The sequence below is a fragment of the Octodon degus genome, unplaced genomic scaffold (genome assembly GCF_000260255.1).
Source record: "Octodon degus isolate 3935 unplaced genomic scaffold, OctDeg1.0 scaffold00021, whole genome shotgun sequence".
NCBI classification, from domain to species: Eukaryota; Metazoa; Chordata; class Mammalia; order Rodentia; family Octodontidae; genus Octodon; species Octodon degus.
The window spans coordinates 16,137,331-16,158,326 of NW_004524597.1; the positions used below are offsets into that span (position 1 = coordinate 16,137,331).

General features: G+C 50.5%; 1 protein-coding gene across 3 annotated transcripts in view; it reads right to left on the minus strand.

Moving 5' to 3' along the window:
• Positions 1 to 366: 366 nt before the first annotated feature.
• Tpst2 (tyrosylprotein sulfotransferase 2) overlaps positions 367 to 20,996 on the minus strand; it is a 51,598-nt gene continuing 30,968 nt past the window's right edge. The window contains exons 2-7 of one of the 3 annotated variants that reach the window (XM_004628024.2): positions 17,847 to 17,924; positions 13,104 to 14,018; positions 9,864 to 10,062; positions 6,386 to 6,436; positions 1,877 to 1,925; positions 367 to 883 (exon numbers count right to left, since the gene is read on the minus strand). In XM_004628024.2, the coding sequence (XP_004628081.1) occupies positions 1,884 to 1,925; positions 6,386 to 6,436; positions 9,864 to 10,062; positions 13,104 to 13,945 (1,134 nt within the window). In that variant the 5' untranslated portion in view covers positions 13,946 to 14,018; positions 17,847 to 17,924 and the 3' untranslated portion in view covers positions 367 to 883; positions 1,877 to 1,883. The remainder of the gene's footprint in view (positions 884 to 1,876; positions 1,926 to 6,385; positions 6,437 to 9,863; positions 10,063 to 13,103; positions 14,019 to 17,846; positions 17,925 to 20,996) is intronic. The other 2 variants (XM_023711711.1, XM_023711712.1) reach the window with 2 other exon arrangements.

Genomic DNA, 20,996 nt, shown 5'->3' on the forward strand with positions numbered 1-20,996 from the left:
CTCAGTGCCCCATGAAAGCGGTTTCTCTCCTTTGTTAATGGGCCAGCCTGATCTTGTTGGAGGTGTGCTTCCTTCTTGCAGCTCCTCCAGCTGACGTCCTTTTCCATTTTCTCCTCCTTTCCATTGAAAGCTTTGCCTGTAGCTGCATGCTGCTGCTTCAGCTCTAAATTCCATTGTCCCTGGAGCAAGGACCCCCAGGATCCAGTGACACCCTTGAGTTCTGGGTCCTAGCAAATCAGCAACCCAGACAGTGGCTTTGGGGGCCCCAGGCATGGGAGTTCAGCTGTCTCTGCAAAAACCTGCTCCTTACCTTCTGCTTGGCACCAATCCCCGTAAAAAAATTTCAATATAAAACAAAAACCCAACTCAGGAAAGAAAAGCATACACAAGTGAGCCTCTGTTCACTTTATTCAAATAATCTCTTTATCTCTGTTAAATTGAGTAGAATTGAAGAGAAATCAAAGAAAGTCTCATATATTAAGATTTTTAAATAGATTCTTTGAATTCAAAGTAAGGGTCAACAGGCGAGGCACAGGTTATGGGCCTTGTCTCAGCGAACAAAGCCACCAAGGCAGCCCTGCAAATGAAGGAGGATGGTGAATCCACTTCTGTAGAAAAGTTCTTGAGGGGAAAAATACGAAATACCGGAGTTTCAAAAACGGGACTACTTTCCACACTCTTCGCTCTCTAGCTGGGAATGTCCAAAGAGAGCTACACGGTTCATTTTCAATGAATTCAGCTTTTGCACACATATGCAAATACATTCCTCATTCGCAGCCCTGTTTTGGCAATTAAGAGCAAGCAATATGCTTGGATTAAAAGGCCTGATTTCCACTGGAATGTGGCTTCTTCTCCCCTTGGCAAGAAAGCTATTTGCAGAGACCTGAAAGAGGAGAGACAGCATTAGGCCTGGATTAAGCGCTCTGAAATAGAGCCTTCCGATCTGTGTGCGCTTCTGGAACAGTCTTCCTTCATTCCCATAAGCATGCAAGGTTTTCTATCTGCATACCAGATGGCCAACTTTAAAAATATCTCTGGGGTTCTTACCCCCTTCTCAACCTGCATCCATCTGACCTTCAAAGATCAACTTTAGCTCCTTATAAGAAGCCAGTGGCAGTGGTTATGGGGTTGATACCATGAAGTTTTGGAGGGAAGAGAATAATCAGCATTTACGCCAGGGCGCCTCTGTGCCAGGGGTTTACATCTTCACCATGTAGGTGGCATTTTACTTAAACAGTAAACCAAGGGATAAATCTGGCTTATAACTAAGCAGGCCCAAGAGTATAGTAATGCATATGTAGAAAGCGAACTCTGGGGGCGGTGACTTCTAGAGTAACTGTGCCCTCGCATGGCTGTGTGGTCTCAGAGATGTCAAAGACCCACTCTGTGCTTTGGTGCACTCCTCTGTAGAATCGCAGGACTGTGTTAAGTGAGAGTTAAGTGAGGAGCACAGAGGAATACCTGGCCTGCTGCCTTGGGTATTATTCTTAGAATAGAACTGCCTGTGACTATTATTGGAACATTAATTGCTCTGGGCCAGACCTGATGCTCATTATAGAAGCTGGATTGGCAGATAGCATTCCCTGCAGAAACGCTCTCAGAGTCCCCTCCAGTGGGCCTTCTGGCCCTCTCCCCCTCTGGACAAACCTTCCTGTTGTTGACTCAGCATCAATTGCTGCCCCCATCCCTGATCCAGAGCTAGGAGAGGAAGCCTCTGTTCTATAAATAGTTGCCAGCTTGTCACCATGGAAACCTCTAACGGGGCTGGGTCAGCCCACCTTGGTGGACACTTCTCCCCAGAGAGGCATTCGGAAATGTGGCAAGTAGCAAGAGGCTCGGAAGTAGCAAGAGGCCCCAGTGAGGCACGAGGACCTACCTGGAAATCATGAGCTTCCTATGTGGGAGGAGGTGCTGTTCTGGTTCACCTGGGGAAAGACAAGAGGCAGAGGAAGGGTCATGGCCAGGCAGGGGACACAGGGCGCAGCCCTCAGTGCTGAGTCACACCCCACACAGCAAATGCTGCCTGCACATGGGCTGGGTACCAGGGGCTTATGGTGAACATAGCGCCCTTACCCTGTTCCCCTGGAGCTTACTTTCTAGCTGAGGACAGAGTCTGTAAAACTCTGTTGCTGGAGGCCAGGGAGATAGCTTAGTAGAATAAGCGCTTCCCTGGCAAGCGCAAGGGCCTGAGTTCAATCCCCAGTTCTGCCAAAAAAAAAAAAACAAAAAAAAAAACAAAAAAAACAAAACCTGTTGCCGGGCAACGTCTACTCTGGATGAGACAAGGAGCTCAGAATGATCAGGACAGGACTCTACAAAACGACATGCACAGTGTAGTGTACTAAATATTTGGTCCCTGGCCCTGGATCTTGGCACACAACCCCTAAAGTCTTTGGGATCTGGGTGATGAGAGTATCTTTGCATGTTAAGGAGGTGACCAGGCACCGCTTCAGGAGGAGGGTAGTCATCAGGATGAGGGAGCTTGAACTTTCAGCTTCATCCTGAGTTCCTGGGAGGGCACAGGGGCTGGAGAATGAGTTTACTGCCAGCAGCCAGTAATTTCATGACTCACGTGTGGGTCAGGGAATCAGCACAATAACCCTGAAGCGCCAGGCTAGAGGGCTTCCTGACTGGTGAGCATGTGGACATGCTGCAGGGTGGGGGGCTCAATGGCTTCCCACCTCGCTGTGCACCTCTACCACCTAGCTGTCCGTAGTTGTACCCATTATGATACACTAACAAGTGTTTGTAAGCACAGTGTTTTCCTGAGTTCTACGAGTTGTTCTTGAGAAACACTGTACCAGAGGAGGGTATGTGGGAACCACACTGCAGCTGGCACTTGAGGTAAAACAACAACTGAACTTCTGTTCTGTAGGACTTGACATTAAGGGAACTACTGTCAGGACTGAGTTGAACTCTGCAATCCCAGGTTGGTGTCTACATCATCACAGAACTGACTGTTGGTGTTGGAAAAGCCCCGTGAGCCAAGATCGGACCCCGTAGCCAGGTCAGTGTTATGGCTTAGCTGCAGACTGTCCCCTCAGAGTCTCGTGTGTTCAGAGACTGGGCTTTTGGAAGGTGACTGGATCGTGGGGTGCTGTGCTGATGAATACATCGCTGAATGTGCCATAAGGATACAGGGGTCTGGAAGAGAGAAGTTGCTGGGTGTGTGACCCGGAAGTCCGTATGTCCCTCCATGGTTCCTCTGTTCTGGCCACTTCCTGGCTGCCGGACATAAGCAGCCGTCCTCAGCACAGGCCCTTCTACCAGGCGTTTATGCCTTGGAGCCAGCTGACCATGAACTAAACTGTGAACAAAAATAAACCTCTCTTCCTTTAAGTTGTGGCTTTGGGCATTGTGTCTAACAACAGGAAGTGACTAAGACAGCGAGCCATGCAAAATCTGGACTGAAAAGCTTCCCAGGGAAGGGACAGCAATGAGTAGGAGAGGGAGGCGGCTTTTTGCATGTGTTCCATTTCTAATATGTAAGCTGCTTTGTCTTGCTTGGTCGCCATTTTTCTGACCCCTGGGTTTCATGATAACCCCTTGGAACTGCTATATAGGTCCCAGGGACCACACGTGCCACCATGGACAGAGGGCTCCTCTAACATGGGTCTTCAGTTGTCATTCATGTCCTGAATGATGTCACGTGCTCAGGAAGGATGGTAGAGAAGGTGAGGGCAGAGAGGGCTGCGTGGCCATCTCCAGGGCGGCTGTACTGAGTGAAGCATGAGTGATGGCAAAAGCATGGCTATCCCTTCACGTCACTCCTCACAGCAGCAAAGCTACTCCTACGTCAGCTCCATGTCTAGTGCACTCCAGTGCTGCAGTAATATGGGGCTAGGGAGATAGCTCAGTGGTCTAAGCACCTGCCTGGCAGGTGCAAGGACCCGGGCTCGATCCCTGGCACTACATGCCATGCCAACCCTGTGCAGAGCCGGCCACTGAAACTGGGCATGGTGGTGCACACCTGTAATCCCACTACTGGGGAGGCTGAGGCTGAGACAGGAGGATCACTATGAGTCCGAGCTACACAGTGAGACCATGTACCAAATAATTTTTTTCTTCAAAAGTCACACCCAACCACAGCCCTTCATACAAATATAGGGAACATTCCATAGGGCCCCTGAGCTCCCAGCAAAGAGGCCAACTCATGAGGGTGAGCACGAGACATCACTCAGAAAGATGGGAAACTGGAAATGACCTTAAGGAAGCACTTAACCAAACGTGTCAGGTGCATGACAGAGAACAGCATGTGACCATCTACACAAAAAAGCCCAGCAGATGGGAAGGTGTTGAGCCAGCAAGACACATCAGCTCACAGAGGGGAACTGCAATGAATACAAAAATGCGTATTTCGTTTGAGTGTATGCCTGTTTTTTTTGGGAAGCTGAACATGAGGACTATAGGTCTGAAGCCAGCTGGGCAACTGACAAGGCCCTACCTCAAAATAAAAAAAATTGAGAAGGGGTGGGACTACATACAGCTCAGTGGTAGAACACTTGCCTAGCGGTACAAGGACTGATCCCTCCCCAGTACCACACACCCCCACCTCCTCACACAAAGGCAGACACAGATAGACAGAGAGAGGCAACGTGCAACAACAGCAAGAATTTCAGACTGCAGGTAATGCTTCATCCCCCACCTCCATGTTTTGCTCTTTTGGGTTACAGTAAATCTTCATCTTTTAGGTCACAGTAACTGTTTTTAGGGCTCACTAAAGTAGCAAAGATGGATCTTAGGGGAGCAAAATGGGATCCCTGATTCTCACAAAGGGATCACGGGCTGATTCTGAAGCAAGCGCAAAATGCTCAAAGCGGTGTCTCTACCCCAAATCCCAGGCTCTCAGAACTCATTAGCTTGCTAATTAAAAGGGGGGGGGCTGCCCGAGAGTGGGCCACTCTTTATATTGCCAATAAAATAGATGCACAAACTAAAACAACAAATTTTCAGCACCATGTCTCCATTCAAAAGGGGATATTTTTAACCAATAAATTAGAAGCCTGGTGGTTCTGAAGAAAGGTGCTCTTAGCGACTCATTGGGGTGCCTTTGTTCTATGTGTGACCCAAACCTTTGTTTCACATTTCTGCACCCAAATATTTACACATCTAACATTTTCAGCCCAAACTCTGATTCTATACTGTGATACATTTGTACTTCTTGTAATCTGTTAACAGTTTCAGAGGTGCACTGTGGCTCAAAAGGCAGGACTTCCTAGGCTTTCTGAGGCAGTGCACACATGCCACATCATAAAGCTGGTAATGGGGAGAAAAGGATTTATCTCCTAACTAGATGTCTTTCAAGTCTGTATACATTATTTTGTGGCACTGATATTATAGAAAGTTTGGAGTGTCAAACACATTTCATGTGTACTTTTAAACAAATATAAGTCAATTAAAATATCTAGAGACAAGGCTATCACATTAACTTGTAAAGAGCTTTTTAAAATTTTTTTTTTAATCTTTTAATTTATGTATTTGGTACAGGGTCTTGCTACACAGCTTGGACTTGTAGTGATCCTTCTGTCTCAGCCTCCCCAGTGTTGGGATCACAGGACTGTGCCACCACACCTGGTTTTGGGGGTCAAGGTGGAGAGCCCGGGGTTCTGGGGGCAGCACAGCATGTGGTACCGGGGACTGAAGCCGGGTCCTTGAGCTTGCCAGGCAGGGACTTGGACTACCAAGCTATCTCCTCAGCCCTGTAAAGAGATTTTTAACTGTGTTGTATCATTAAGCTGCATAGTATAATGCCAAACCATAGCTGGGGAAACTAAGTTTAATAATTATCAAATAGAAAAGGAGTAAATAACCGGGGGGCACTTAGCACTAACAGGACAGCTCTAGTGTGGGTAAAAGGAGCAATGTGCTGTGTCACTAAGGCCCACCCCTTTGTGGATGGTGAAATGACAGTGACGTGGTGACATAGACAACCTGAGATCTGTGGGAGGCCCGACCATATGGATGCCCTCGGGCATGGAGAAGGGTGCTCATGTCTCCATCCAAATTCATGCACACCGCATTACCCTCGTGTCTCCCTTTTCTAGAGACGTGGACGAAACTGCTGCATTTGCTTGCACTCGAGAACAGCTGTCTTAAAAAGACTGAACTTCAGTTTAGAGACTGAAAGCTTCAGAGTGTCCCCACTAAGCCCCTCAATTGCATTCAAGCCAAGAGATGAAGTGAAGGATGGTTATGGCAGAAGGCTGCTGAGACTGGGCCCTGGCTGGAAAAGTGCTTAGAGACCCTCTGGCTTGACCTCCAACCCCACTAAACTTTATGATGAAGAAACTGTCAGCAAGGAGAAATGAACTGTTCAAGGGCATACATCAAGCTAGTGACACAGCCAGGAAGAACAGAATTCAGAGTTCCCCTCAGGATTTCTAACCTGAAAATATCCTTTCAGATTGGCTGGTGTCTTATAGTCCCCTTTCAAGACCTAGGAAACAGGAAAGAAATCTCATTCTGGTGGAAGTGACTGAAAAATACATTTTAGTCCATCCTGACACATCCATCCATCTACTTTATTTCCCCATTCCTTCCTTTCATCCCTCCACCTATTTTTCATCCATCCATCCATCCATCCATCCATCCATCCATCCATTCATCCTCAATCCTTCTCCATCCACTCATCCACTCATTCATTCACCTAACCACCCACTCATCAATATACTCTCCTCCCCATGCATGCACCCACCCACCCATCTACCCACCCACCCAGCCAGCCAGCGAGCCACGCATTTATCCACCCAACATTTAATGAACCCCTCTTATTCCAAGCATTAGGCGTACCAATAGTAACCAGACAACTGAAATTCTTATTGTTGAGCTCCCATTTTAGAGGCTGTGGCAGATGACATACAAGTGACACAAAGAAACGAACAAGGACATATGGAGCCAGGGAAGTGTCCTGAAGAACATAAAGAGGTGTGATCAAGCATGACCAGGGGTTTCTTTTGAGTGGGTGGTCAGCAAGGGCCTCTTGGGACAGGTAGGCTTAGAGCTAAGACTTGAATGATACTCGAAACTGACTAGGCTAAGCTCAGAAGGAAAAGCACACCAGGTAGTGGAAAAAAATGTGGGAAAAGGCTCTGAAGTTTGAATGAGAACATTCTAGGCTTTCCCACTATGTCTTGGCATGGAAGGTACCATATTGCCTGATGTTGTCCAATAGAAATATAATATGAACTAACTTCGTAACTTTAAATTTTCTAGTAGCCACAGTAAAAAAAAAAAAAAGAAAAAAGAAACAGGTAAAATGAATGCTGATAAAATCTTTTGTTAATCTAATACAGAAACGCTGACCATTTCAACCTGTATCCTGCATAAAAGCGACTAAAGAGAAAACATTACAACCTTTTTTCTTCTTTCGTCCTAAGAGTTCAAAAGCCCAGTGTGTATTTTGCACAGATAGCAGCTCTCAAGCGGGACTGGTCTCACACAGTGGCACTGATTGCTGTAGGTGACTGGTGGCTACAGGACGGCTAGGGAGGTACAGGCAAGCTTCGCAGCATAACAGCTTTTGTCACTGTGTCTGCTGCAACCCAGGGCCTGTTTTGGGACCACAATATCTGCTTTATGTCTGCAAACATGCGCTAGTTCTAAGGTTACTCTGAGTAACAGCAAAACAACTAGAAATAGGAGGTATGATCACAAAATACAGTGAATGTTTAAATTTTAAAAATTATTATAGAAAAGACATGCTATGACTTCCCCTCAAAACACTTCCCCTCACTTCCAACACAACTATCCATCCATTCTCTTTCTGAAGCAAATCTGAAGTCCTCTTTCATGCGTATCTTCAGCTGTACCATCATGGCTGTACTGATTAAAAACATGTACTTTTCAGGGTCCTTTGGATTGGGGGAGGTGCCAGAATCAGCCAGTGCCAGGCGCGGCAGACCGGGTGGGCTAGCACACACTGCACTGCTTTTAGGAGCTGACTTTCCATTGGACAGTAGCATTCACCATGTTTTGATCTCATCTCCTAAAGACACTCAGGAAAGAGGACTTCCAGAACTGCCTCAGAAAGTAGTGACAACAAAGGGCTGAGCATTCAAAGAGAGTGGGAGTATTCCAAGGGAAATCAATGGCGTGTGTGTGCTTCACTGTAGTATGTTTTTATTTAAGCATCCACGGTATTTTCTGACCAGCCATTGCATCAAGCAGGGTGTGTGGCACCTGCCCAGGCTTACAGAATCCATGGGGCGGGGGGGGGGGGGGGAACCTCCTTGGAAGAAAACTAGGAACATCTTCTATTTGAAACAAACCTCCAAGAGTTGATCTTAACCAGTGTTCATTAGAATTACTTATGTTTCACAAAATACACCAAGCCCAATCTTAATCTAAGAACTTCTGACCCCCTCTGGGGCCCATCAGGGGCCCCCACCTTTTAAAGGAGGCCCGAGGAGCTGCTGCTGGCCTCAGCCAGCACTGCTGGCAAACACAGGGGGGCTGGGCTTCAAGGTGGTCCCCAGACCTTCCTTCCATCCAGTCTATCATCATTACTTGGGAAAAGGATGCCGCATTTATTTCTCTTTCTTGCAGCACTAGAAAAGACAACCTTAAAAGGCACTTCTTGCCAAATAGAGGTGCTCTCTAGAAAAACAATGTGAAGGGGAACTGAGGGAAAGAGGACTTTCTTCTGTGATTTAGTACAATCGCTATTTACTTTTTAATAGCAGCACATGTTTAGGAATGCTGAGCCGAGCCCAAAATTAAGACTCTGGGGCTCAATGACTTACAGTCAAGGGGAGGCTCTTCCTCAGGCCAGCTTCCAGGCTCACCTAGGGGACAGCTGCTGGGAAAGGAGGCAACCACACACTCAAGATGGAACGGCCCGCTGCACACCTGTGCAGCAGCCGTGTCTGCTCTACCTGCGTGCAACACCAGCGCTGCCCCCAACACAGGCCTAACTGGCAGGGCCTACTGCAGCACGGCCATTATGGTCTGACGGGGACACCATCCCAAGTGTGCCCTGTCACTCAGTGCAATGTCCTCAAGCTGAAAGTGACTGTACGGTGACTCTCTTAGAGCTTGGGAGGAAGTCAGAATGCAGCATCCAAAAGTAACATTTCCATGTTCCCCTGGGCCAGCAACATGGAAATAAGGCTGTAGCCTTGTCAACTTTTCCTTTTCTTAGGCTAGTAACCTCTCTAAACACCTCCCCTGCAGGCAGCACTTGGGAAGCTGAGGCAGGAGGCTACAGCTTGGGCTACACAGCGAGACCCTGTCTCAAAAAGCAAATAAAAGAAAAAGTGAAAAAGACCTTTCCCTTAGCTATCCTAAGGAAAACTTAAAAACGCAACTTAGCTGGTACCATGCAGAACAGCTAGCACTATGGACACGTGCTGCAATCCCAGCTATCTGGAGGCTGAGACAGGAACACTGTTTGAGCTCAAGAGCTCAAGCCCAGCCCGGGCAGGAGCACAATGAGATCCCCATCTCAAAAACAAATTTTGAAAAAAATAATTTAGCTAGCTCTGAACTCATGTCTGTTTGTGACACTGACATTAAATCTTATGGACCAAAAAAGGACCCGCAGTTTATATACTTATGCCCACTATCAAACAGAACTGAAAGAAAACAACAAAGAGCCAGAAAAACAGGAGAGAATAGGTAAACAAAGGAAGTATGATGAAATTAGTGCACGAAGGTGTTCGGCTCTGACATGGTACCATACGTGAAGTACAGGCTACCAGGTGCCATGAGCTTCCTCATGACCCGAGCCACGACAGGAACCCCAGCAGGCACACAGTTCACGCGGCCACCAGGTGCTCAGGAGCCTGGGGACTAAAGGTTTGCTCAGGACCCAGAACTCACAGTCCTGCGGAAGCCCGAGAATGCGGCTGCACGTGTGCACTCACCCGGCGCGTGTTGTTGATGACGAAGGGGTCGGGGTTGCCATAGTTGGGGGGGTTTGCATACGGGTCATAGCCCAGCCGAGCCAGCATGGGGGCGATCTGGGCCATGTCCCTCACCACATCCCCAGGGATGTGGCCGGTCCACTTGGAGAGCGCTTCAAGGTTCACAGGCTTGATGACCTGGTCTGTGGACCGCTCGATCCTGCGGAAAGAGGAACAGTCTGATGAGGGCAGGGGCAGCGAGGAAGGTGAGAGGACCTGCACCTGACCAGATGTGCCACCCAGACGGGCATGCGGCGAGGTGCTCTGGCTGGCCTACTTCCTCCTGTATGCGATAGGGAGAGAGTACACGGAGAGCAGGAGGAGTGTGCTGGCGGGCGGTGCAGAGGGGCTGCTTCGCTTCCTTGGTGTGCCGACTCTTTTAAAACAACTTTCTATGTCTACGACTAACAGAAACATTTTGTCCTTTAGAAAAACAGATTAAATGCAAGCCAGATATGGCAACCTATGCCTGTAATGCCCGCGCTCTGGGAGGGTGCGTCAGGTGGGTCACAGGTTGGAGCCCGGCCTGAGCAACTTTGCAAGACCTCATTTCAATTAAAATAAGAATAAATTAATAAAAGGGCTAGGGATGTACCTCTATGCAAAGACCCTGGGCTCAATCCTTAGGACAAGAACCAAAACAAAACATGTAGTACTGGTGAGGCTAGAAGTCCCTGGCACGGCCACCTCCTTCAGGCGCATGGTCTTCACAGCTGCCGGACACCTTTCAGAGTTCCCTACAGGAGTGGCTCAGGCCCAGCCAAGGAGCCAGGCTCTTGGGCTCAAAAGCCAGCTGTGGCAACACTGGCTCATGTGGCCTTGACAGAGTGACCTCATCTCTGAGCCACGGCTTCCTCCAATGGAAATGGGGATAATAGCAGTACTTACCCCACTGGGCCACTCAACAAAATGACTAGCTTAGTACAAAGACAGTGCTGAGCAGAGTTCAGGAATCTCAGGAAGGGCTACTCTTTGACTCATGCAGAGGAAAAAAAAAAAAAAAAAGAAAGAAACTATGGCTTTATTTGCTGCTCTCATTTTTGTTCATTTTGTGGCACTGAAAAATGAACTCAGGACCTTCACACTGAGCTAGGGCACAGCCCTCAGTTATTTATTTATTTTTAAAAATTGTTACACAGGGTCACTAAGTCATTAAGCTGGGCTTGAACTTGGACCTTCTCACCTGTCTCCCGGAGTGTTGGAATTGCAGGCATGTGCCACCTTGCCTGGCCATGTCTGCTGTTTTTAAAATAGAAGTTAAATGCTGTACATCTTGGTCTCCAACTCTTTCCCTCCACACCCTCCTTCCTTCAGTGGTATCCTGCTTCCCCACAGGAAGGTGCCATAGCTTGCTTCTTTCTACCCGGGCACGGGCATCGGGTGGCTTCACTCTCATATGGTTGGAATAGCACAGCTGCCATCTCCTGTGTGCCCTGTGACTCTCCCAGTGCCAGGCCTACAGAGCCATCAGAACCACAAGGACTTCACCAGTTACAGACCAGGAGCCGCACAGGGTGAGAGGCGGGGAAACTGCAGAGCCAGGCCACATCTCTGGGAGCTTCTACTTCACCTAGGAGATCATTTGGGGAAGAACAGAAGCCTAAAGATGTAGCAAAAGGAAGACAGGGAGTGAGAAGGAGTGAAGGTGAAAGGGTGTGGACAGGTGGGAAGAGCATGCATTTGGTGTCTGTGGCCCCAGATATAAACATCAAACCTATCTAATGTGTCAAACATCTTAAGAGATGAGCGTGACTTCTGCCACCTTTACCTCTGCAGAACTTTACCATTTAGGGCTAACAGGGATGCATTCCAGCACACCAACAGGAATAATGTTTGATACGGATCAATACAACTAAAAATAAACAAAATATCCAATGAGGGGATATTCAGTAGAACGCAGAAACCTGTGGAGCAGAATACTACACAGCCATTCCAAACGATGTCAGAGCAGAATTCCACATGTCCCAGGAAAGTGGTCCCACACACAAAGTGAAAAATGGCCACAGCGGAAGTGTTCAACAGGGCGGCAGTCTTATTACTCTGCCCAGAAAAGGATCAGCAGGTGCTATAAGAAAATATGAGTGGTGGGATCACTTTTCTTCAGTGATGATGTATTCCTTCAGTTTTCTGTTGTGATCACACTGTGGCCACTCCAAGGTCAAGGCCAAGCAGCTGAGAGTTCTGGCTCTACTCAAGGCTCCAGAGCTGTCAAAAGGACCAGGCACATAGAAAGGACTGTCTCCCATCTCCAGGAAGTCGCCCTTCTGCTCATGCTGAGGGATGCCTAAGTATGATCAGGATGGGAACGTGGAGACTGCATACTCTGTGCCTGAGTCACCGTAGGGCTCAGAAGAAGGATATGGCGTCTCTGAGGAGGAGGAGGAGGAGGAGGAGGAGGAGATGGAGGAGGGTAAAGAGTGCAGAACAGAGGGCAGAAGGCAGGAAGGGCAAGGGACAGCTGTGGACTATGCTATACCTCATCCTCTTGTGTTTCACATCCCCAATCGCTGGACACCTTGCGTGGACGTGGGAGCAGAGGAGCACACATTCTGAGTCCAGTGGACCTGTGTGCAAATCCCAGCACCACATTTTGTTAGCTGTGTGGCCCTGGGCCTGTAACTTCTCTCTGGAATTTAATTTCTTCATCTTCAAAATGAGACCAGAGGCAGGCGTGGTGGTACCTGTCTATCATCCCAGCTACTCCAGAGACTGAGGCAGGAGGCGTGCAAGCTGGAGCCCAGCCTGGGCAACTTAGTGAGACCCTGGCTCAGAATAAAATGTAAAGGGCTTGGCTATGTAGCTCAGCACTCCCTGAGCCCAATCCCCAGTACCACGAATAAAATAAAAATTAAAATAATATGTGAAACAAAAATAACACAAACTGAAGGTTAAAGGCTAGGGGCTCGGTTGGGGGCATAACCCAGGCTATGCAGCAAGCACTTAATAATCATAATAGTGGGGTCGACCTGTAGTCCAATAAACACAGTAGCAACATTCAACTAAGACCAACAGCAGCACTCACAGCACCGAACATAGTGGTAACGGCACTGTGTATTGACCTGATGCTCACAGGGGTCTATGAGGCAGTCGCAGGGTACATCCCTGTCACGGGTGAGCAACGAAAGTACAGACAGCTGCGGGCAGAGCCCTGCCCAACGCTGCCCCACGGCTCCCACAGGCACAGCCCGGGATCCCACTCACTTGGACAGGGAGACGCCACCAGGCTTGCCAATGAGGTCTTCGTGGTGCAGGACGGCATCGCTCCAGGCGATGCCCAGGAAGTCCAGGATGACCTGCAGGGAGCGCCGGGGATGCAGCACCAGCTGCTCGTAGTACACAGGCAGGCACTTGTCCCTGCCCACCTCCATGCACTGCGCGTACATCACCTCGATGGCCTTGTTCCACTTGGTGAGGCAGTCGCGGTAGCTGCTGAGGTCAAAGCCGGCGATGGTGACCTTGCGCGTGATCATGGAGTGCACGGAGGCCCGGCCATCCCGCACCATCAGCAGGAACTTGGAGTTGGGGAACAGGCGGGACAGGTAGACTGAGGACTTGAGCGTGAAGGGGTCCTTGTTGCACAGAACGCGCGCGGGCTCGCCGTGCTTGGCGATCACCTCCAGGATGAAAGCCTGCATGGCGGCGTCCATCACCTCATCCGTCACGCCAGCCTCATCCAGCCGCAGCTTCTCCTTGCCAGACTTGGACCAGGCCTGGCGCATGGCCAGCACGCGGGGGATGATGCGGGTCTCCTCGCCGCAGCGCACCTCTGGGTGTGCATCCAGCATGGCGCGCATCAGCGTGGTGCCACTGCGAGGCACGCCGCCCACGAAGATGAGCGGCATGGCTTTGCCGTAGCGGTACTCCACGTGGTTTGTGCCCAGCATCACCAGCTCCTCCTTCTCTGGCCTCATGGCCCGCCGGGGGCTCCGCAGGCCCGTCAGCACCGCACGACACTCCAGCACCTCCTGCCCCAGCTGCACGGCCAGCACCAGGGCCAGCGCGCAGCCGGCTGCCAGCAGCACCCTGCGCACTGAGAGGCGCATGCCGGGCCGGGGCAGGTCCAGCCTGGGGGGCCACTTCAGCGACAGATTAGCCTGTGGCCTGCCGGGCTTGCATCTGGGGAGAGAGGAGGACACGCGTAGTCAGGGAGGCATGGAGCCAGGGAGCAGTTCTGCAGGACAAGCTGCCAAGGACAATGAGCTGCCAGGGACAATGAGCTGCTAGGTCCAGGGAAAAACACGTTTCACAGGCACTGCATGTGCACAGTGCCGACCTAGCCCATGGGAACAGCTGTCACCCTGAAGGCTATCACAACCATCTGGGACTCCAGGTGGACAGCTGAGGTTCAGTTGAGGTTCAAACATCTTGTACCTTCCTTGGTTGGGGATGCCTCACTGTTTCCGTCACTTCCCCGTGCTGGAACCGTTTCATCTCACCAGTGGAGACCTGTTATTTTGACAGCAAATTACCATAACATTTACTATCCACATGTGCATGTGAGACTGCAGCAGGGCATCTGCTCCGCTGAGGCAGGCGGTTTGCCCACCACTGTGTCCCAGATTTCAGCATGGTGCTCGGCTCCTACTCAGAACTCAGTAGACACTTTCCAAATGCACTCTGGGTGAAGGAGCAGGGCCTGGCACAGTCAGGGCTAGGAATGTAATCACTCTTATGGAGTGAGGGCAAAAGGAGGCCTGCAGAGGTTGCTCAAAGGAGCCCAGCTGGGGCAGAGCCAAGCCAGCGTCCGCCAGCCCTGCCACCTGTCCAGACTGGGGTGGGGAGCTGGCCACGTGAAGATGTGTGGGAAGGCCAGCACAGGAACAGAGTGCAAAGGCCTGGAGACGGGCCAGGTCCTCGGGAAGGAGTCAGAGCTGGGCTGATTCTAGAGCAGCCCCTGAGACGGCCTGCAGGGTACAGAGTAAGCTCAGGCTGGGAGGAGGTTTCTAGGAATCCAGGGCTGTGCTGCGATGGGAAATGACAGGAGGGGATCACCAGGATGTGGACAGGGACCCCAAGTCTACGCTCTCATTCCTCCTGAGAGTTATTTGCGAAGACCAGACTGCCATGGTGTCTTAGGCTGGAGCTGACTTAGAAAAGCAGGGGCCCACTGCTCTCTTTCCAAAACTCCTTAAGTGGCAGATCTGCTCCCCTCCCCAGTTCACCCCAAGACCCTGACCTTGCAACCTCAGCCCAATGAAGCATGAGCAGATCTAGATGCCAGATAGATATCAGCAAACCTCAGACCCCTCCAGGTATTCTCTGCTTCTCCCCTGCAGAGTCTGTGTGCCTTAGCTTCCCCATCTGCCCTTCCCTCCTCCTTTCAGAACCAAAGACCAGGTAGGCCTGGGTTCCAGGTCCAGCTCTGCCACTCCCCGGATGTGGGCAACAGGCATCACTTCTTATCGATAATAGGGAGCGTCAACCTCAAAGGCCTGTTGCAACACTGACAATCCTCCCTGTAGCACACACTGAAACCGCAAGACAGGCGATCTGGGGATGTGAGTGTCCCCTACTTCCTGCTTACCTATCTTCTATGTTGTTCTTTATTTGTATATAAACTTTGGGTTTCTCATATAAGGGAAACCAGGCACTACTCCGTCGTGTGTGTCTGACTTTCTTAATGTCATGTTCTCCAGTTGCATCCAGTTACAAATGCCTCAAGAATATTTTAGCATATATGCTAATGTGTTTCATGTATGCTACTAGTTTTTCTCAGTCCACTAAAAAGAAAGGTTTGCTGGGTGTGGTGGTGCACCCCTGTAACCCTAGCACTCAGGAGGCTGAGGCAGGAGAATCACTGACTTCAAGGCCAGCCTGGGCTACATAGTGAGTTCAAGGTCAGCCTGAAATGCATGGCAAGACCCTGGTTCAAAACAACAAAGTTCGTTTCTGTCTGTTTCTGTATGTCTTATACCCTGAGTAACTTCTTTGAGGATAATAATGCATAATATATTAACTACTTTATCTCTTACTATTCTGTTATGAAATTTTTATTTTTTGATAAAACAAAACAAAAATGGAAGAAAGAAAATACTGAGGAAGGTATCCAGCATTTAGGCAAAACCAGAAAGAGTATTATGATTTCTACCTTCTCACTGCACATTCGGTTAGTCCAACACTAAACAAATGCCAGTGTTGGGCTGTGGTGCTTAGGGCTGGGCTACAGGCTCCTGAGTGCTCACACTGTGGATCTGCCTGGAAGGCTACAGGCTCCCCAGGCCGCCTGCACGAGGCCATCAGGCCAAGTTCCGGATGGCAGGGAGGAAGTATGCGGCAGAGAAGAGCAGTAGGGAGAGCAGCCCCTGCCAAGGCCAGGAAGAGAGAACCCAGCACCATCGGGAGGCTGCAGGTGGCTAGTGAACACAGGAGGGGCTGGTGGCGGTGTGCAGCCGTCGCTGGGATGTGAGGTGCAAGGAAACTACCTCGGAAGCTGGCCTGCAGCTGGGTCAACATACCCACAGAGTAGGGCTGCAGCTGGGTCAACACACCCACACAGTAGGAGCTGCCTGGGCTGCCTGGGGCTGCAGCGAGTAGAAAACAAACATCAAAGCTGAGGGGCACTATTCCCAGCTGCGGTCAAAATGCCAAGAGTGCAAGTTCTTCCTGCCTGTGGGCTTGGGGAGTCATGCCCCCTACCCTGAGCCACAGCTCCTACAGCTGAAAATGTGGCAGGACCCATTGTGCTTGAGGGGAAGGAGAAGCTGGCAAGTCAACAGAGTGTCTGACAGCAGGCAGGCCCGCTCAGTGCTGATGACAGTGCTGGGGGTCACTGACACCCTCAATCCCAGGCCTGCCACAGAAAGGTAACTGCAGGCTATTTTTAGGGGGAAGACAGACTGGATGGTAGTGAAGCCACTCAGAAATCCCTCCAAGCAACCTTGGCTTCTTTAAGTGCTCGAAGGGATTCTCTATTTAGACCGAGAAAGTTCTGCCAGTTACTGGGATCACTGTCAACACCTCCAGGGAGCTGTCAATCACACCTTGACCACTGCCAACAGCCACCCTTTGGGAGAGGCGATGAAGAAGGGGAATCATTCACAAACTGAAAATGCCTTCCAGAAAGGGTAGGCATGGTGTGGACACCTGTGTGGGTGTTGACTCATGAGCCTCTGGGCTGATGATTTAGATACTAAATGCCAAAGAAAAAAAAGCCTGTACGAGGCATAGACAGAAAAAGGAAAGCGTTACCCACTCATAACACTGATCTTTCGCGGGCTTCCACACTTGAAGCTCAGCTATGGTCCTGGGCTGGGGTTCTCATACTGACAGAGCACCCGCTCTGCGAAGGCACTTGCCATATGCCCCACCTGAGCTTGGAGAGGAAGCAGCCTGTCTGAGTGTGCACAGCCAGCACTGCAGGCCTGTGTGGGCCATGGCCAGGGCCACACTGCCCAGAGGAAAATAGCTCCCTACGAGCCAGTGCAGAAGAAAGCTGGGGTGACGGCAGGAAAGGCCACGGGGAAGCCGGCAGGAGGACGGTACAGAGGCCTTGGACTTGCTCTCCTCCTGGCCTGGGTTCACATCCCACCTCTGCCACTGGTCAGCTGGTGCCTGGGACAAGGGACATGACATCTCTAAGCTTCCACTGTCCCCACCATAAAGAGGGACAAGAACCTCTTCTCAGGGCCTGACATGAAGATCACAGCCTCTGGCCACAGACAGTGAGCAGGCAGGTGTGGGCACAGGACGGCTTCTGGTCATGCCAGACAAGTCCCCACAGCCTTGGGTCAGAGTATACTCTCCCCGTCTTCTGAGAGACAAGGAGCGCGGGCCCTTCTCCATCCCACACTGCTGGCACTGCTTTCTGCTGGCACAGGACTTTTCAGCAGCAGCAAAGAGGGAGCCCCGGCCAAGACACGCGCTGACCCTGTGTCGGGGGCCAGGAGGGCCTGTGCCGAGGGACTGGGAGGAAAGATGGGTTGGGCAGCTTCCATGCGCACTCACCTCCCCCGGGCGCTCTCATCTCCTGGCTCCAGCCCACGGGCCTGTTCACCACGGCCTCCTGCCAAGGCCGGCTCCACCCTGCACATACAAAGGAGAGGCTACGTTAGCCATAGTATGGAGCACGGGGTTAGGCCCCTTGCAGGGCATCGGAGGGGTTGGTAGACTCCTGAGAGTGACCCTGAGGAGAGGGGCCCTGGGGAGGGCTGCCCCCTGCTCCTACAGGAATGCACTGGCTTGCTTCCAGACAGTGCAGCATCAGCAGGCCCCTGTGTCTCAGCCAGTCTCAGCCAGCCGGGCCTCTGCCCTTCTCCTTTCTGGGCTGGACTTCAAGAAAAAGTAAGTGTAACAATGAGCATCAGCAAATAGATACTATGCCCCTGTGGCCGCCCAGGATGCTGTGTATCTTTAATGAGGCTGTACACTGTGTAACTCCTGGCCTCTGATGAACACAGTGCTGTCCTGCTGGGGCTGAACAATGCCTTGGCACTGCCCAAATGACCAGAGTACAGTGCCTGGTGTCATGCATGTCTCAAAAGAGGAAAATACTGATTTATAGATGAGAAAACCCAACACCAAGGGGGACAGCAATGTACTCAAAGAACCAATAGAACGTTTCCCCATCTGGATCTGCGAGACTCCCATGCTCAGCTCTTAACCACTGTGCTTCAGGAATGAGGCTGTGAAGATGATGCCTGGCACATAGCCAGCCTGGGCAATGGTAAATATAGGGACCCTGGGGGCTGAGAGTGGGGGGCACATAGAGCTCAATGGTATGTTCTTACCATGTAGTGTGTGGGGACCTTCAAGTTCAACTTAGTCCTTTACCTTCCCAATTAACGGATGGTACAACTGAGGCCTAGGAGGGGAATCACTGAGCCCCAGGCTCTAGCTCCCTGCCCCCATCCAGCCTCTCTGACTATACACATTGTGACTTCTCGGAGCCTCAGTTTACCTAGTCTGTAAAAGGGGCTATTGGCAGGCTCAAGCAAGGAAACAAGAAGCACTTAAAACTATCAGCAATGATTGTTATTTGCACCATGACAAAAATAAACGGGTTATATACTGCATTCCTCTGTCCTCCCTCCTTCCTATATTTCATTATGCCTGGCCTCTGTAACTGCTTCTTTTCCTGACACCCCAGCCCAATGTGTATGTTGAGGCCCAGCTGCAGAAGGGGCCCCAGGTACAACCTCAGCAGCCAGCCCCCCGCCTGCCCCCACACAGCAGAATTTTCAGGCTGGGCTCTCCTAGAAAACTGCGATTCCAGGCCCGCCCTCTGGGAACAAAGACAGCAAATGGGGCCACAGCACACGAAGTGGTGCCAGAGGCTGGCTGGCTGCAGTCCAGCCTGCCAGCCGGCAGCGCCCAGGCCCGTGCCCAGTTTCCCCTCTGGAAACACAGTACCTTTCAGACCCACGGGGCAGGGCTGTTGGGGGCTTCTGGACACTTGGCGCCGTGTGTCCGCTACACAGCCGCTAGAAAGGTGAGGTGGCTGAAATTCAAGTTTAGCCACATTAGACACAATTTCAAATATGGCTTCTGCTTCCCACTGGCCACACTGTGAGCATCCAGAAGCCACATGTGGCCAGGGCCTACTTTCCTGGGGGCCTGGATCCAGAAGAGGAGGCTGCAAACCATGGCTCTCAAACCACAGCCAGGCCAGGGTTTGTTCCCGTCCAGCCCTGGGCTCAGGATGGGCAGTACAGCCAGCACTCGGTATCTCTGGCTTCCGCACAGGCACACTCACCCGGCCTCCAGCAGAAAAAGCACCGCACCAGTACCGAACATGCACAAACTCTTTTTGTGTGGATTCCCTAAACAATACAGTGTAACAACTATTTGCATGGTGTTTACATTGTATCCAGCATTAGAAAAAAATTCCAGAGAGGACTTAAAGAATAGAAGAAGATATAAGAATACTGTGTTATTTCATGGAAAGGACTTGAGCACCCGCGGGTCTCGAAGGAATCAGCCAGAGGAGGGTGCTGGGGCCCATCCCCCCAGAGAGTGAGGGATGACTGTACATTGTGTCAGGGGAGACAGGGAGGAAAAGAGGACGAGGAGGATCTGCAGCAACAGCAGCAGCAGTGTGAATCATACGTGCACCGCAAACCCTGAAATACTGAGTGGACGTTTATAGATGTCTGCTGACCTCAGGGCTAGAACATTCCCATCGCTACTTAGGGTTCATGGGACAGCACTGCCTGGGAGGACGGGGACAGGCAGGTGTGGGGTCCTCGAGCCCTCCTTTATGGTGGCAAGAACATCAATAGTAACGGGAGCATTTACTTAAGCATGATAGTGTACTTCATGTCAGGCCAAGGGCTGTCCACAGCCGGCCCTGCCTTGTTCACCCACACATGAGCCCCATGGAGGGCGAGGATGTCGTGCTCTCCACCTTGCAGACCAGAAAGGCCCTGGATGCGAGGCACATAGGATCATGCCACAAGGCAAAATGACCAATCAGATGAACTAATCAACACACAAAGACCACAGAGAAGAAAAAAGAAAACAGATTCAAAACGCTACCCATTGTGTCTAGGGGTGAAGGTGGTATTTTTTCCTAAAAACTCACTTCCATAATCCCAGCACTCTGAGAGACTGAGTCAGGAGGATTTCAAGTTTAAGGCAAGCTTGGTCAATTTAGTGAAATCCTGCCTCAATTTTTTTTTTTAAAGGATGGAGATATAGCTCAAAGTGAGGGCCCTAAATTCAATCCCCAGAGTCATAAAAACCAAATTCAAAACCAAAAGACCCACAGGCACACTTCCACAGAGCTACCATTTCATCTTTCTGGATAATAAAATCACACGTGACTAGTTGATTTTTCTGAGTGCATCTCAGCTGCCCCTGCCGCCTGCTGTGTGAGCCTCACCTTCCAACGTTCACCTGTGGCTACTATTTGAAGTTACCAGTTTGAACATGGAACCAGCCCAAGGGAGTTCTAGGAAGGGGAGATCTTGGGACACACTGGAGCTACGCGGCCCACAGTGAATGCTATCTGGGGGAAGCAGCTCTCAAGGTGGGGACTTATCAATCTTCTATTGATAAGGAGGAAGGCCTAGTCTAAGAGATGACATGATCAGCAGAAGCTATACTAATAACAGAAGAAGGTCAGTTTCCAACATAGCTGTCCTCAAGATGCCATCC